Raw genomic sequence first — 17,698 nt, 5'->3', positions numbered from 1 at the left:
ACACCACCACCTGTTCGTCTGAGCTACTCCAGGATTTTATAATACATCCTGGGACAGCACAGCTTTTTTTTTCCCCACCCCTCTCCCTTCCTCGATTAAAACACAAAGAGCTCAATTAATCCACGAGCCCCCGCAAGCGTCAGCAGCAGCAGGGCCCCGTGCCCAAAGCTGTCGACAAGCTATTTCCTGTTCCACCCTCCTGGCTCTCCAGTGAACAGACCTGTGGTGTGTTTTGCAACCAGCAGTGAGTGGACACATCACCTCGCCGGGGTCAGCACGGGACAGCAACTTGGAAGCGAGTGCGGCTTGCGTCGTGCGTTTATACCTGCAGGGAAATAGACGAGGGCTCATTTTTTTTTAAAGCGGAGGAAGGACTTCAGTTTCATCGGGCGTGTTAAGATGAGTACGAGTGGATGTTAGGACGACGGGAGAGGCAACATCTTTGCTGGTGGCTGGCGTCATCTCACTGCTTTTTCCTGCGGGGGGAACAATGACAGGTCACTCTTTGCACATGTGGAGATCTCCACTGGACATTTAGTTGGAGAGCGCTGACGCTCATCCGGGACCACGGTGAGTGATCTGCTGAAGCTTTTTAAAGTTGATTTCCAGGGGTGGCAGACACACTATTAAGGCAGAATTACTGATTCAGCTCTTGTACGCGGAATATATCTCAGATGATTTCAGGAAAAAGGCAGACTGCAATCTGATTTTAAAAATATTAAACAATGATCTAAAAAGTCGGGTCAAAGCAGAATTATCCATTTTCTATAGTTTTTGTCCAAGTTGGGGTTTTCAGCATGTTTACCATATTTATTCATTAGCATTTGTGGAGTTTAGGGTCTTTTGTTATAGTTCCTCTGAGGTTTTATTTGCTTTAAAAAAAAAAAGAAAAAAAAAAAAAAGCCGATCATATAAGATCCCCTCCCGGTTTGAGGCAATTAACAACCAGTATCTTTAACAAAAAGTGGTCTTCTAGTTTAGTCACGTTCAAGTCTTTTCCCACGCGTGTTTTGTATTAATACCGCGGCCCGTCGGGTCCTTTGTTAAAAACCAGATTGATTGCTGTAGAATAACAAGACTTGTCGTCAGAGCCTCCAGCTTTCATCTTAAATGGGATTATCCGGGCAGGAAATGTGGGAGGGTTGAGCCGGAGTAGGTTTTATGGGGTCACATAAACAGCTACAGCTGCTGGTGCACAGAGGTTAAGTCAAGATGCGATCGGGCTAGCCTGCAACTTTTATTTGTCTGCCCAACGCTGTATAAAAATGGACATTTGTCTCCGTCTGGAGTTTGTGCAAAGCGCTTCCTGCTTGTATGACCACAAACTGCCTGTTTATGCCACGCGGCTTAAAAATACTCTTGTTGAAGGGACAACAAAAATGTGTTTGATATTGGAGAGTTATATTAGATACTTTATTTTAGAAGAAAAAGTTGAAAAAGTTGGATATTTGGGCGGGAAGTATTTGAAAAAGCCTTCAAAATCTTCTATGATTAAATCCAGAATGTTAATAATAATTTTACTCCTTAATCTGCGCTAAATATATTAAAAACCTGTATTTTGCATAAAATTATATACCTTAATTTGATGACCAGTGTGTTATCGTAGGTTATTGATAAACTGTTTTTCCCGATTTTTTTTTAAATTGTTCGCACACTTTTTATTCCAGGTAAAATGTATTTTAAAAAGGTAGAAGATAAATCCAGCCAGTTTAGTTTGACTAATTTGTGCACAGCGGTTTTTAATTAAATTTAGCATTTCCCCATTTTTCACCCAAAAAGTGCAAAGCGTGAAAAAATTTTTTTGTATGATTCAAAGCAGTGGTGTGCAAACTTTTTGATTGGCGGGCCGCAATGGGTTCGAAAATTTGACAGAGGGGCCGGACCAGGAGCAGATGGATGGAGTGTTTTGGTCACCTCACCTCATCGGAGGAAAAAAATGCATTTAATTTTAAATGAAGATGAACAAAAGCATTACAACATTTTTTTTGTGTTTGACACACCACAGTGTTTAGAAAATAAAACATTAACAAGGTTTATTCATTTAACTTTTTTCAAGTTTGGCGGGCCGGATTAAAACGTGTGTGGCCCCCGGGCCATAGTTTGCCCTTTCCTGAGTTAAAAGAAGGTTTAAAAGAATAAAGTTGTTGACCGGCAATTACTGTGATAATGCCAGAACACTGCAATCAAGGTTTTTTTTTTTTTTTTTTTTTTTTTTGCGGGGGTCTGCCAAGAGTCATCAGGATAAAGATCAGGGTGGGAGAGTGAGTCGAGCTGCCTGATGGCAGTGACTGGAACAAGGGTAGAATTTTCTTCTCCCTGGGGTCGAAAGCACAAGAGGGAAAAACTTTTTGGGTCTCCCGTCGTTCTGTATGTTATTTTTAATGATGCGGGCATTGTGAAAGGCTGGGAAAATCAGCCATCATGTTTACGTTTAACTTAACTGTAACCGTGGGACTGTTAAGCGATGGCGGTATTTACATTAGGCTATCCCCCCGATTTGGAGAAAAATTTAAATGCTTGGGAAAAAGGCCTGGGTCAGCAGATAAAATCCATAACCGCTCTTGTTGGATATATTTTAAAAAAAAAAACTCATGAAAGCCAACATGTCACTGTTGCTGTGTGAAACAAGAGCCAAAGTGTATAGCTGCTTGACACCGGAAACTGGAAATGAGTCCCCTCGGGCACTGATGTCATAAATATAAACATCCCCATTAGTTAAGGCCCATGTCGCTGCTCAAGGCTGAACATAAATACAATGCTCTCGGTTCCTGCTGCTGTCTGGAATGTCGATTCCCGCTGTAAAAGTTACTCAAAGAGAGTGAGCTTCGAAGTCTTTGTATGTGATTTTATCTGACAGGGAGACGAGAGTGCCGGAGTTCACCGCGGAAAGAAGAAACACCCTGGAGATGCTCGAAACTTCAAGCCCGTGTTAAAGCAGAATGGAGCCGATTCGGAAGGACATGGAGCTGCTCAGTAACAGCATGGCAACATACGCGCATATTAAAGGTAATTCGACAAAGACTGCCGCCGGGTCGCCAAAAACATTGTGCGGAAATCACAATGTCCTATCGCTGGTGAGCTATTTTAAGGAGGTCCGTGGGCTATATAGTCGTTAGGGGCTACCTGGTGCCTGTGTTATTTATGAGATGTAATTAAAAGGCACTTGATTCAAACTGGACTTGACAAGGCCATCATGTTGCTCTACTTTTGCTCTTTGCAGAAGTGAGCGACGAGAAATCAGCCTCCTTTAGTGCAAAATAGATTCCGTCAGTCAATATAACTAAATGATAGACGGGTTGTCGTGATGAATGAAACAAAAATAACACAGCAATGTCTGATAAAGTGTCCATAAGACCTGTGATGCTGTCAATGTTGAAACACAACTCTGAAGGAACAAAGTGCAGGCAAACAGGAAGGAAAAAAAAAAAAAAAAAGCCCCAACGGGGAAAATGGAACCAAAAATTGAGCTGTAAAAAAAATAAGTTTCACCCTGACAAGTGGCTAAAGCAGCTGATTGGTAGACACAAGGTCTGATGACAGCTGGAAATGAAAACCTAATGAGTGAAAAAAATAAATAATTACGACTTAACTTGAATTATGTTCGTCTGTCCAGCCAACCCGGAGAGCTTCGCCCTCTACTTCATGATGGGCGTTTGTTTCGGCCTTCTCATGGCGCTTTGCCTCCTGGTGGCCGGCATCACCTGCAGGTCACGCCGCCGCATCGGCAGGCCCGCTCCGTCCCCCGAGAGGAGGCAGCTGAAAGAATCCAGCGAAGACGACGATGAGGATGAGGCGGAGGATGAGAGCATAGCGGAGGAAGAGGCGAGCCGCAAAATGACTCCGGTGCCGACGGACGAGCGAAGCACGCGGTCCAACGGCACCCTCAAGAGCGTCGACGTGTTCGCCTCGGTCGAGGAGCTGGAGAAGGCCCGACGTCTGGAGGAGAGGGAGCGCATCGTCAGGGAGATATGGAGGAACGGACAGCCTGACATCCTGGTCACTGGGACCGGAACAATTGGACGGGTCCATTAGCACTAGCATGCGTCCAAACATAAAAATTCTAAAACATTCTTATGCTAAACTTGTGCAGCTCTGCTTACCTTTTGGTCGCCAGATGGTCATGTTTCTGTCAGTGGAGTCACTTGAAAGGGGATGCGGATCTTGGCCAAGCCTATCTGATCAAATCACATGTGGAGAAACTCAGCCGCGGGTTGAATTATGTAAATTAGCGCCATTGTTCCATAACAGTGAGGTACATTTTCAGAAATAGGCAGATTACTTTTTTTTTTATGCTTTGTTTTAATTTTACACCATTAAAAAGTCAATGTACCATCACCTGTGTTGGATTATGGGTATTGTATTATTCCATCTGTCTACAATTTCACAATTTGTGACCCAAAAACGTGACACATTCCCTCACATGAATGGGTAATAAGAATATGCTGTCCGAAAATTAACAAGATTAATTCCATACAATTATTATATTGATCATAGTTTTAAGGGTTTTGACAATGTAACAATTCCTTTCTCCAGACAAAGCAATGTCAGGCTTGTTTGAATATAATTATTTCAACGTGTGGTTTAAAGGCTGCATTCGTTAACGATGGGGCTGCTAATAGTATGTTTGTGGCCCAAAATAATGTTTTGTTTCATTTATTCATTTGATTTTTTTTTTTTTAGTGCCAGACAACGATCATCAAAAAAACAGTAATCCGCCGCCCTCTGACCCCATGCCAAAACAAAATCAAAGGTTGCCATCATAAAATCAACAAGGGCGACAGACTAATTTATTATGTTCAAGGAGTCCTGGGTAGGCCTTATAAGGGCATCATAAAATATAATAAAGAACAAAGGGGCCTAATAAACATTATGTGAAGACCACAACTTTTCCAAAAGAGGAACTCTCTGGGTACTTTTCTTTCAGCAGAAACTTTTCCCGGCATTCCCACCGGCTGGTGTCACTGACCCAGACGCTCCGTGTTTCTCTTTCCACACAATTCCCAGCAGCCTACGTGGCTCTCGAGTAAAGACACGTCTGTTTAGCGCTATGAAAGAGCCATTGAGTTTAGTCATACTGTCTATGTGTCGAGCTTCCCAGAGTGGATTCGAGCAAATTCTGGTGAGGGTGTTGCTTTTCACCGCTCCATTTAAAAAAAAAAAATAGAAAACAAGATTCATTGTGCAGTTAAGTGGAGCGCCTGGTTGTCATGTTTTGAATGGCAGAAGCTGAAGGAGAGATTGTCTGGATCGCAAACGACTCAGCAAAACAAGACACTCGTGATGCCTTTAATGGGTTCTTTGTTCTGTTGCAAAATAGTTTTTAGCATCTTGTATAGCAACGGACAAAGTTTGTTGCATTAATGGAAAATAAAATTAAAGCATTTTTCAATTTTTAATACACATTTGAATCTGATTCAATGACTTACCCAAAGTGAGCTAATTCCATTTTCTAATCTTGTCCCAAAACATAACTCTTACAACTCATTTCCTAAATCAAAAGAAAATATTTATTGCAAATTAAAAGACAAACAGGACAGCTTTTCAACAATATAAAAGTTGTCGGCGTGGTATTATTCAGAAATCCAAACGAGTCGCAGTCCCACAGTTGCGTTTTGCGTACATGCAATAATGGAGTCAGCTTCAAAGCACATCTTGCCTCCTTCTTTATAACCTTTGCTTTTGCGAGTTGAAACTGACACTTAAAATTATCTCCATCCCCGCCAAAAAAAAAAAGTTCAGTATTCCAATTTAGTTTGTTAACAGTGTACATAATTATGCCACTTTGCCAGTTAATTAAAACTACAAACATAAAAAGGTTTCCACTTTGCTAAAATGACCGGAGACTTGTAAACCTACATGGCAAGTATACATATTTATATGTCTGAAGCAAAGCAGTAATATTTTCAGTTTTTTTTTTTAATTTTCATGTCGTTGCTAATCACAGATGAAGTGGTGCTAAAAAAAAAAAAAAAATTGAGGGGGTTTAAAAAAAATTGTGACAAGGATTAACTATTGATTGGTCCCGTGGGGAAAAGCATCAACTGTTCATGCAGTTTTCACGTCAAGACGTCATCCGAGCCAAAAAAAAAAAAAAAAGAAAGAAAATGGATACGAGTCCCCCTCTATGCTTCAGACCGCAAAAACACTTACGGTACATGGAACTGTATTTTTTTTTAATTTTTTTTTTGTCACCTAAGGCACAAATATTTTTATCTTTTTTTTCTCATGTTTATAGAACAATGAATGACGCCTCAGTATTCAGCAATCAACCATGCATTCATCAAACACAGGACATAAAAACCTTAGACTTCTTCACTTGAGCTATAATGAGATTTAAATGAGGAGAGAGGAGAGACACGGGAGGAGGGGAGGAGGAGAAAAAAAATGTACAAGCGCACCAACATGGACACAGTGACGGCTGTTTAGGATTTCAGGCCTTCGTCAGCATTCTTGCCGTCTTTATGCTCCGCCTCGATGTTGTCGTCTCCCATCTCGGGCTGCTCGGCGTTCTGGAACATGTCGTGGGCCCACTTGGGGCTGCTGCCTCCTTTGCGGTACACGAAGCGCCCCCGGCGGGGCATGAAGGACCCTCGGCCCCGCCCGCGGTTATCCACCCAGGTTTTCTCGCCATCGCGGTCGTCGTGCTAGAACGGGACAACATTTTACTTTATCAGCTCAATCTGGGGAGGAAAAAAAATGTGGTCACTTGACAGAAAAATCAGACACACCAAATAGGGCTGGGCGATTAGAAAAAAAAATAAGCACAATTCAGTTTGACTGGTATTGAAATCACGATTACTCAAAAAAAAAAAAAATCAATCCCTGCAAAAGTCCAAAATGAAGTCATTAAGTGAAATTCAAGCCTGTTGCATTCTCACTCTGCTGCAGCCACACATTTGCTCCATTTATTCTTTGCACACATTCAAACTCAATAAGCATCTCCTTTATCTCATTCTCAGATTTATTTTTATTTTATTGCTCGCGTTTTAGTTTCACAACTCATGGGACTTTTTAAGCTTATATTTCTTGCCGTATCATATGAAAGTGTGTTGTATCCCCAAATTCCCAACTCACCTCGAAATGTAATATATGAGAACCAGAAAATTAATTCGGAACAAAGTAAAATAAGAATCTACTAAACTAATATCTACAAAAAGAAGAAGAAATAAAAAATAAATACCCGCTGCTCCTGCTGTGTGCGCGTTGTTGGCCTCTTAGGGGCAGGGTGGTGCCGTGCATGCAAGGAGTATACACAATGAGATAAGAAGAGTACAAGCAGAAAGTTGGGATTGCTCTCGTGATAGAAATCGGTTTTTCACACATTGGTGCTTTGGAGTAGTGCAGTATTACGTGTTTTGTATGTGCTCCAAAAGTGTGAATATTGGTTCTTTGAAGGAACAGTCCAAATGGAAGTCAATGCTCAATTTTACCATTAGCATGTCAATGGATTGGACATCGACTTTAGCATTAGCACTGGCAATGTTTTGAAAACGAAGAATGTGTCCTTCTCATGTTTGGTTTGACAGTCAAGTCATCGAACATCCTAAAACAGAATCACGTACACGTCACACGCTTGCTTCTCAAGACACAAGCTGCATTCAGGGCACTTTCTCAATGTTGAGAGCTCACAAACACCCTGACATATTTAACCATTTTTCTTGGGCGTATAATGGTTGAACACCGTGTGAAGCCGAAATCGAATTAATGTCGAGTAATTGCCCAGCCCTAACGCCAAGAAGTCATTCCAGGTCCAGATGGAACGTCAGTGTGACTCACCAAGTAATACTTCCTGCTCTTGGGCGTGTACTCGGGATCCCATTCTTCCTCTGGGGGGCGCCCTTGAGGGTTCATGTTGGCAGGGTTGCCATTGCTGCTGTTGTTGTTGTTGCCTGGGTAATTGCCCCTGTTCCATCCTCGTCCTCTCATTCGGGGGAACTGAAATGGGAAGAAGCAGGTTGGATTGCACTCGGACATTGTTGTCGTTCTACTTTCACTCACTACAGAGAAAAGTAACCCTGCACAAAAACAGCAACCAAAGACCACATGAGACGGGAGTCCACAGATTTGCACTACGTTACCTTGTTAAAAACCATGATGTGCAAGGACTATGTAAGATAGAGTCAGCATTAGCATCCGCATAATGTCCCTTAGCATTACCAAGTAGGAACCAGAGCAGTCAACTGAGACTCCACTAGAACCGAAAATTAAAAAGATGTCAGTACTTCAGCGACAAGCGTGCTCGCACAGAAGAAACGAGCCACATCACTTACGAATCCGCGGCCTCTGCCTCTCTGGCCCTCCATGTGCTGGCCCTCAAAATCCCGCGGGTGGCCGCGGTCCCCGTGGCCGCCGTAGTCCCGCGGAGGGTAGCGAGTGTGAGAGAAGCCCTCCTCAAAATGGTCCGGCCCGTCTCCCATGTACTCCTTGCCTCGGAAAGGTGGCGGCGCCGAGGGGAAGGGGGATGGAGAGGATGAGGATGAAGACGAGGACGGCGAGCGGTCCCGCTTCTTCTTTCCTTTCCTGCGAGCACAAAAGAAACTTTTGAGTGGCCCGTTTCACAAGTGAGCTGAGAACACGCAAAAGCTTTAGACGACTTTGAGACGCCATGAAGAATTCGGCACTCACTTGGACTTCTTGTGGTGCTTCCCAGATTTCTCAGAGGACCTCTCTTGGGATCCTCCGGGGCTCGGGCCTGCCTCAGGCCTGCAGTCCTTCCCGGCAAACCTCTTACGCCTTTCAATGTCCAGGCGAAGGTCCATCGTGTCCCCTTTGAACTTTTTGCTTGTATCCTGGGGCGAAACGCATCCAGGGGTCAGTAAAGAAGCAACTGCTGATACCAAGAGTTTGTTATGAAACAGGAATCAAGCCCCGGTTGCTGGTAATACATTTGTCAACTCTTCAGATAAACGCACTTCCAATTGACTGCCATTTATTTGGTGTTACACCCCCCCCTAGTGGTCGAGACCACACATTGCATGTGTACTCACAATGGTAACCGCTGTGCATTTCAGTTTCAATCGCTAACAGGTCACAGTTCAGTATAACAAGAAGTACAGGCGGAAACCAGCAGCATGCATTTATGTATTAAGCGGAATCATTGCACGTTACAGTAGTTTTGTAGCTTCATTTTGTTTCTTTTCATGGAAAGATACTTACAAGGTTAAGGCATTGATAAACGTCCCATGAGAGGCTTGGACTCAGGATCATAACTCCCTTCCTTTTAGCCTTTGCTTGGGCTTGGTACATACCCAATCAATAACCATATCTCATAGGCCGCAGGCTCGCTTGGCACTTACAAAACACAATTGGGCTCTTTTGATTTAGAAAAATGCATCCTTTGAAAGAAAAGCACAAAGCTGAACACTGCCGTTTTGGGTCGTCTCAAAATTCGGCAGTGGGAAACGGGTCAAGTTTCTAAACGACAGGTCACCTTGAAACTCGCCTCGTCCACATCCTCAAACAGGTGAGAGTGCCTCTTAAAGGCACTGGGGGAGACATCAATTCTCCTAAAAGAGAAGAGAGCAGGGCGTTTAAAAAAAAAAAAAAAAAAAAAAAAATGCGTCATTGCGTAAAGGTTAAAAACATCCTCCAAACCTGTGGATTTCTGGGCTCTTCCTTGGCTTCATTTCTACCTCGGCAGCTTTTCTTTGGTACATGGCGAAGCGCTCACTTAAAGACATGTCTGCGGAGGGGAAGTGCTGAGCTGCAAGCGAAATTCAGAGTGAAAGAAAGACGTGGAGAGCGCAAGAAGCCATTAACACACATTAGCGCAACTGGTCACGACTGACGCATTAAATGACTCGCTCAGTCATGACCAGCGGTAGAGTCCCGCGACAAACGTCGTGTGAGCGGCACCGTACCTTTGATGTAATGCACAATGGACACTATGTGTTGCGCAAACAGCTCAGAGGGGCTGCTGCGAAGCTGAGCGGACTGAATATTCTGGAAGATGGAACGGAACTCAGAATCTTTCTTTGAGGGGTTCACCAGATCTCTGGCCATGAGGCGATTCTTTGACATGGAGGAGCTGAGAGAGCAATGAGAAAGGACAATGAAGGCCGTTTTGTTGGTATAATGCTGCACATTGACTACTTTACATTGTAGCATCACTTTGAGCTACTACAAGTCCAGCGGGTGCGATGGGCATACCTCGGCATATCTTCCAAAGACGCCACTCTCATTTCAAAGTCCTCTCTGGATGACGCCAGACGGACGGCAGGATCCTCATGAGGGAAGGCCCCGGGGAAGAGCGGCCTGTCCTTGCTTTTGGAAGTCACCGCAGGCGACGGGCTTCGCTTGCTCTTCTCTTTCTCCTTCTCTTTCTTCTCCTTTTTCTTGGCCTTCTCCTCCTTCTTGCTGTGCTTGCGGCTCTGATACATCTCCTCCACCATTTTATCCAAGGTCTCCGCGTCCTCATCTCGGCGACTTTTCTCCTTCGGTAGCGGGTAGGAGGTGGAATAGGTCGGCTCGTCGCCCCATTTGCCGAATATATCGCGAGGCGTAGGGTTGGATTTGCCCGCACCGTCCTCGTCGGCATCCCTGTCTTTCAAGCCGTGCGACTTGAGGAACTCCTCCTCTTCCTCGTCGAAGAACGGCATGGTCTTGTCGTCCTTGGAGTCGCTAAAAGGAACAGAGATGCTGAAGATGTCTCCGGACTTGATGCCCTTCTCTTGCTCTCGCTCTGCGCTGCTCTTCTCGCTATCGTGAGCATCCTCCTTTTCGGCTGCCTGCTTTTTGCTTTTGTTTTCAGCCAAGAACCTAGCAGAAGACAAAGGGACATTAAAAGAGAACTTCCAAGCGGCAATATATGCCCACCACCAGAATAAAATGCATATGGTGCGGTGTAAGTGGGTTTATTCTGCCCAAATGCCAAGCAAAATCACCTGTAAGGGTTGATGCGCCACGAAAAAGCACAACAGAGGTGAACATGTGGGATTTTGTGAACAAGCAGATGAAGGCAATGTAGCAAAGTGACATCGTATGTGCTGGGGGGGGGACAAAAGGCCTTCCCCGATGAGACAGTATTTATACTCACGTAATGCGCTTCTTTCTAAGTACGTGGGATTTCAATAAAGTTCCTCTCAGTGCACATCAAAGGACAATTGTCATACTTAAAATCAGGAGTCCTATTCCATTTTAAACTGATGATTCATCCAATGATCTTTGGAAAAAGGCTAAAATATTTGAAAGAAAAATGACATGTTGCACAATTTGCTGTGAAAATAAAGAAAGCAGGAATCCCATTGAGCTGGGAGCAAAGATGAAACGGACATACTTTTTGAAGGCAGCAGAGATCACCGTCTTTTCTCCAGATTTGGCATCCTCCTTGGAGAAGAAGCCGAAGCCGCCGAAGGAGGCCGTTTGTCCCGATTTGGGGGGGCTGTCAGCAGCCGAAGCGTCTTCCTTCTGAGCCGCCTCAGAGCCGACTCGGCCCGTGTCGTATTCGATCCATTTACCCCCGGAGGCCTTCTCGATCACGTTGCCTTCTCCAGACGGCTTCTCCGATTGAGCCTCCCCTTGCTTCTCCTTCGTAATCTTGGAGCTGGGTTTGCCCTTGTTGCGAGGGCACGGGGTGGAAGAGCGCGACCTGGAGGAGCTGGAGGCCCTCGAACGTTGAGATTGCTCGGACGACGAGCGGTCCGAGTGGCGCGACTGCGAGCGGCTGGCCGAGCGCTTGTTGGGCGTGTGGGAGCGGGAACGGCCACGCCGGGGGCTGTGGGAGCGGTTGTCCTGGTCGCGTTTGCGGTCGTGCCAGCCTCCGCCGCCGCCACCTTGCCAGTTAGACTTGTAGCCATAGCCGCCTCCCCTGTTCTGATAGTGACCGCGAGGGTAATAGCCTCGATTCCTCCCGCGGAAGTGGAAGGGCCTTCGATAGCCGCGGTTGTAGCCGCGGTTGTAGCCCCTGTTGTTCTGGTAGTCCCGAGAGGGATAATTTCGGTAGGACATAGGAGTGCGGGAACGAGAGCGGGAACGGGACCTTGAGCTGAATTAGAGCAAGAGAAGAGAGGGGAAGATTTGTTAAATCAATATTACTGTATAACGAACCAAGTTGTCATAAAGAGGACGATTTGAGCAATGCATATCTCACAGGGCAACAAACCCTTTTAGGTGTATAACATAGTAATAAAACAGAGTTAGAAAATGAATTTTTGCCTGAATTCAAGAGTAGCTAACCAGCCACTTTTATTCAAATTCTGAATCACAAGTGAACAGTATTGCTACATTGCAGCAGATCAAAAATTAAATAAAATAAAAAATATATTTTCGCCTGGCTCAAGAAAAAAAATGATCAATATAGACACGAAAATAACATCACTTAAAAAATAAACAATCAGCAGTTTTTTAATAATTTAATTAATTAATTAAAGCAGCAATGGTCAGCCACGCCATCATACATTTTTTTTTTTTTTTTTTTAAACCAAGGTACTAGAATTATTTGAGGACTTGGGGATTTTATTCTCACAAGCGAGTTGGACGAGATCTAGCGTGAGTCTCATGCAAATGACTATGTTACCCTTTGTGCAACTTTGAATAGTGTGGCAAATCTGCAGCAAACCTCAATTTGGTTGACGGCGGCTAAAGTGTCGTAATAAGCGGGTTGTCATTTTCACCCGCAAAAATCACATAAATGGGGCGGCAGCAAATCTTATTTTGGGTTTAAGGTTGCTAATTATTATTTGACGTAAATGCAGACAATTTATAGAAACAGCCATTAACTCCATTAAGGGAAAACTTTAACAAAATAATATGAGCAGCACCAAGACAAAAAGAGCAGATTTCAACCCAAGAAATAAATCCAAATTAATTGGAGCTCCATTCAGGTGTGACTGAATGAATGGGACGGCACTCACCTGTAGCGACGTTTTCTGGATCTTGAGCGAGAGCGGCTTCTAGATTGAGATCTAGATAAAGACCTTGACCTGGACTTTGATCTGGAGTTGGAACGGGAGGGAGAGTACGGAGCCATTTCAAACCTGATTTCAGATTAAATAGCCTGGAAAAAGAACAGAAAACAGGATTAAAATGTTGAGCGACAAAAGTGACATCTCAGGCTTAATCAGCTACACTCGTGGAGAGTGGCTGCTGAAGAGATGGCACAGTGAGGCAGTCAGTCACCTGTCATTTAAAAAAAGAACTTCACTTTTAATTTGAATCACAAGGCACACATGGCCTTCAACTGTCAGGAAAATCTTAAATCATAACCCGCGTGGTGATGACACAAAGAGGCCAACAAGTTGGACGGAGAAGTGCTGCATCAGCTGGAACAACACACGCAAACATATGGACATTAGCCTGCAGCATAATGAGACCGAGTGGCGCTTCTGTGCACACAATATGTGCGGCACACAAGTAGTAAAAGTGCTGGTAGGCTGCTCTTCAGACAACTAATTTTGATATTTGTTGTGTCGAGAACTTGTGTTAACTCCCAACAATAGTCTTCCATGGGAGTGGCATGTGCAATCAAAATAATACATTTGCATTCTGCATCTAGTTCTTATTTTGCAAAAACAACGATGAAACTTTTCTGAGGTTACGGACTAACTCAGTAATTGAATCATATTCAGTTTGTGTATTTTCAGCGACGAATAATAATTCTTGAGTCATTGATTACTGCAAATAATTCACATGAATCAATTTTTTTTTAAATGTATACGTACATTTGTGTATACATCAGTCAATTATAAACATCTCATTACCTTCAATGTACAAATATTAGGGAAGCGCAATGAGAACATAGCGATTACCATTTACCAAGATGCAACATTAATAGGTTATTTTTTCCAATTAGATTAAAAAAAAAATCTCAATTATGCTGTTTGTTGGTTACACGTGCATTGCTCAAAAAAAAAAAATCACAGGTTCTTAATGAAATAGCTTTGATTTTAAAAATCATCTACAGGAATTTTATGCATATTTTGCTTTTAGTTCCAGATGCTCTTTAACGAAGCTGTGACAAAATGGCCTTTGCACTTGATGTGGTGGAATGTCCATAGACAACAAACCGTCGCTATGGGTTTCAAACTGGTTGCCATGGCGCTGGCACCACTTCCATCCAGACATACCTCCAAACGTTTTTTTAAAGCCTGCATAATGCTTACATACCCAAAGATGCCTTTTAGCAGGCATCACTGCATAGTGGATGAAATAGTTGGGAGGCCATTTTGGGCAGTGGGAAGAGGCCAACAAGCGCATGTATTATTTACACACACAAAACCAGACTTTGTTTTTTTCTTGCACGATATGGTTGCCAGAGTGGTTTCACTTCCTATAACCCCTCAGATAGCTTGTATGTTCACCATCGGATTGTAACTTGCAGCTTTGTAAGAGGAAGTGAATTATCTTATCTAAAAACAATTCCACCCCCCACGAGGGTGTTAAACAGCAGTGCAGCGTCTTGAATTACTTGATATCCGTTTACCAGCCAACAAGCTCATCATGGGCCACGCCAGGGACTTATTACTGACGCTTACGAAGACATCAAGCGGCCTTTCATAACGAGAATCTGATCTCAGTGCATCACACAAAAATTGCGATTAACACGTATGAAATAAATCGAGCGCTGCTATAGTTGTCATAATGGGAGCACGTGCTGCACGTGCACGAAAAGAGGTGCACTTTGATCGATGTTATGCGTTTATGGAAGACAGTGTAAATTGTGACTAAATAATAAATACACATTTCTACATTCATGGTGACATCAATTGGATTTTTTTTAATTCAATCAGCAAAACAGCTCCCGACTGCAACGCGACGTGCTTCCATTAAAGACGAGCGTCGAGCAAAAGAAATGTTGAAAATGTTTTTTTATCTGAGTTAGCTATTGCATATTTCTACATTAGAAACAAAACTGATCGATGCAAACCGTGCAATTACCTTGCTTTGAGATTAATCGATGGCGTCTGTGCGTAGAGAGCAACCTTTTAGGCCGCGCTGCGTCCGAGCTTTGCTTCCTGTATTTTTCCGAAACGGATTTTTTAGCCAAGAAGCTAACTAGCTCGACGCTAGCACGAGCGCCCCGCTACGCGACGAAGCACGCAAATGAAGCGACTCCCCCACGTCCTGTATAGATGATGGTACTGTCGAGCAAATTTAAGTTAGATATAAATGAAGTAAAAGCATGTTTTTCCAATCCGATTATAGGTCGTGTATGGCCTCGAGGATTCAGCGTTCTCAACAGCTATCCGTCGACGAATTAGCTGGTTCACGCTATCGATCGAAATCTCGCGAGATTTCAGTGACGAAACAACGCGGGTGACCAAAGCCCAAATGGCGACGTCACTGTAGAATATTTGAATAATAAAACTAAAACTAAAGATGCATTCTATTTTTAATTGTCATTTTTACTTAATTATAAATTAATCAGCTATTCAAGTGGCTAAAATAGTCTATTTGATTATTTATAATATATAACGTATTTCAATTCTATTTAAAAAAATCTTAACTACATACACCTTTATTTATTTTTAATTTTATTATTTACACTCTTCCAATCCATGATTTTATTTTCTCCAGATTACATTAGTGTAACAAACACATGACATCACATAACCAATTTTTTAGCATCATTACATTGGCTTTCAATTAGTTTTATTCTTGATTTTAAAATTTGATTAACTTGTGAGGGCTTTATGCTTGTTCCAAACCAAAGGTCAAAGGGCATTCTCTTCTTTGAAACAATACGCTCCCACCAACAAGTGATGCAATAATCAGTGAAACTTCTAAATCATCCCGAGAGTAATTATTATCCATCTAGTATACATTAAAACACACAATACATAGTAGGATGTAGGCACCAACGTAACAAATGGCTACTTCTGTTTACATGTTCTAAATGTGTCTTGCCACTATGATTAATGTCCACCTAAAAGTGAAGCTGTTTGTTTTGCAGTGAAGTTTGCCGAAGGGATGTGTGGACTATTTTTACCAACTTAGTCCACATAATGCCCGTGGCTATTGAGACAGGTCACCCCTGATCATCATACAGGCGCCACTCGATCTTCACTGCCAAGTAACTTTGAGTCTCATTTTACTTCTTTGGAAATGCTTAACTTTTAATTTATTGTTAAATCAAAATATGTTTGATGACACCGGTAGTGTCCAGTCTGTTTAATCTTATTAATGCCTCAGGCAGGATGAAAACCTCTTCCCGATCTAATATCAGTGAAACAAGAAAAAGTGTCTATGATTTTTCTCCTCTTCAACAGAAGTCGAGGGTGTCCAAAATATTTGTCAAGTCAGTGATGGAGTCGCTCTCGTTGACCTCCAACCGAGAAGCAAACCGTTCTTATTGACGCTCATTTTTATTCACGGTGCAGGTGTTTGACACTTGAACACAACACGGTTATTATAGAACGCGATAAGCTCTCTTTTGGCTTCATTGTCAGATCTTATAAGTCTCCTCGTCAGTCACTCACCATCGTTTATGGTTTGAATCAGAAGTGTGGATATTGACAAGGAATGACGACTTTGGCCGAGGAGGTCAAGTCAAATCCGTTCAAATAAAGGGGGGGGGGGGAGTAAATTCTACTCTCAGTACTCAAGTTACATGGAGCAAATGGCACAATATTGTTTTGCTGAAGGTGAAAATGTGACGCAGTGGTGGGAAGTACCATGTTAATGTAATAAAGTTGAATTTTCAAGTGTATTTGAATTTTTCTGATGACCTTTTACTACTTTCATTTGAACACTGTTGTGCCAAGTTTTAAAAGTGGACATCGTCTATAATTGACAGTAAAAAGAAAGTATGGGCGAGTATCGATACCCGGTATCGGTATCCGCCTTATTTTAAGATATTGAGTCCTCGTGGACGCGGGTGATACCAGCCACTGATACTTTATGAAATAGGCAGTTTGACACATCGCCAAATCATCATTTGAGAGAAATATCTTTGTTCAAAATTTTTAGTCATTGAGTTGAATAAAATTGTATACTGTATAGCGTAATTACAAAATATATCGCTATTCAGTGCTCAATGAGAGAATACTTGTATTGGTCGGAAAAAACAATTAGCATCAAACATTCCTCAAAAAATGTAAACGTAAAGAATTCTGACCTTGCAGGTGAAAGTGAAAATGTCCCAAGCAAGGAAGGTGTCATGTAATTGTATCCGCAGTTCCATAGAAAAAAGAGGGAAAGAAGGTCCGGTGAAAAGGTGTTGGGACTGCGAGTGAGCCTGCAGACGACGAAACTGAGTGACAAGCGCTTGGTGAAAACGCATCTGAATTATAAATAGTCCACAGCCAGAAGGCATTCCAGTAAAGCTGTCTGCATCGGGAACAACAAATCCGGGAGATGAGCACATGGACAGGTCGGCGTCACTTTGGTGATCATTTTAAATGACTTGCGGAACAAGTGTTGTTTGGCCTTGCACTTCAAATTTTTCCAATAGAAGCTGGAGTAGTTATTGCATATTTAATTAATTAGCATAATACGACTCCAAGTCATTTTCTTTTTTTTTTTTCATTTTATAATTTAACCCTCAAGCCCTCCTTTATAATTACCTATAGCTAACGCAAGATGGCAGCAAAGCACAACTTTTGTCTCAGTTAAGCTGATCAGTTCAGTAAAAGTAGTTCCTCGGCACAAAGCTGCTACAAGGTGGCAGCAAAGCACTACCTTTGTCCAAATGATCTTATATCAACATACTTTCACCTACAAGCCACAAGATGACACCAAAGCAAAAACAATGTACAATGTT

At 42.7% G+C, this 17,698-nt stretch overlaps 2 protein-coding genes across 5 annotated transcripts; one reads left to right on the top strand and one right to left on the bottom strand.

Moving 5' to 3' along the window:
• The first annotated feature begins 299 nt into the window (after window positions 1-299).
• Window positions 300-4,335, top strand: LOC148320864 (protein eva-1 homolog B-like). Its single transcript, XM_088318675.1, has 3 exons — window positions 300-570; window positions 2,858-3,006; window positions 3,614-4,335. The coding sequence occupies exons 2-3, from the start codon at window positions 2,940-2,942 to the stop codon at window positions 4,030-4,032; spliced, it is 486 nt and encodes a 161-aa protein (XP_088174801.1). The 5' UTR covers window positions 300-570; window positions 2,858-2,939; the 3' UTR covers window positions 4,033-4,335.
• A 1,149-nt stretch (window positions 4,336-5,484) lies between these two features.
• On the bottom strand, window positions 5,485-17,217 carry LOC148320863 (uncharacterized). 4 transcript variants are annotated; one of them, XM_088318549.1, is made up of 12 exons: window positions 17,054-17,217; window positions 12,852-12,994; window positions 11,276-11,983; window positions 10,150-10,758; window positions 9,861-10,027; window positions 9,595-9,703; window positions 9,431-9,506; window positions 8,626-8,789; window positions 8,271-8,520; window positions 7,777-7,935; window positions 7,181-7,213; window positions 5,485-6,644 (listed from the first exon to the last, which is right to left on the bottom strand). In XM_088318549.1, the coding sequence occupies exons 2-12, from the start codon at window positions 12,965-12,967 to the stop codon at window positions 6,423-6,425; spliced, it is 2,613 nt and encodes an 870-aa protein (XP_088174675.1). In that variant the 5' UTR covers window positions 12,968-12,994; window positions 17,054-17,217; the 3' UTR covers window positions 5,485-6,422. The 4 variants fall into 4 exon arrangements, with proteins under 4 accessions (XP_088174675.1, XP_088174674.1, XP_088174676.1 ...); XM_088318548.1 differs by lacking the exon at window positions 17,054-17,217 and adding an exon at window positions 14,875-15,221; XM_088318550.1 differs by lacking the exons at window positions 7,181-7,213; window positions 17,054-17,217 and adding an exon at window positions 14,875-15,221.
• Between the last annotated feature and the right edge of the window lie 481 nt (window positions 17,218-17,698).

This window comes from Idiotropiscis lumnitzeri, chromosome 16 (assembly GCF_059441095.1).
Source record: "Idiotropiscis lumnitzeri isolate Australia: NSW breed Sydney's pygmy pipehorse chromosome 16, RoL_Ilum_1.0, whole genome shotgun sequence".
Lineage (NCBI taxonomy): Eukaryota > Metazoa > Chordata > Actinopteri > Syngnathiformes > Syngnathidae > Idiotropiscis > Idiotropiscis lumnitzeri.
Note: the sequence above shows the minus strand (reverse complement) of the source record. Positions and strands in the feature narration are given on the sequence as shown.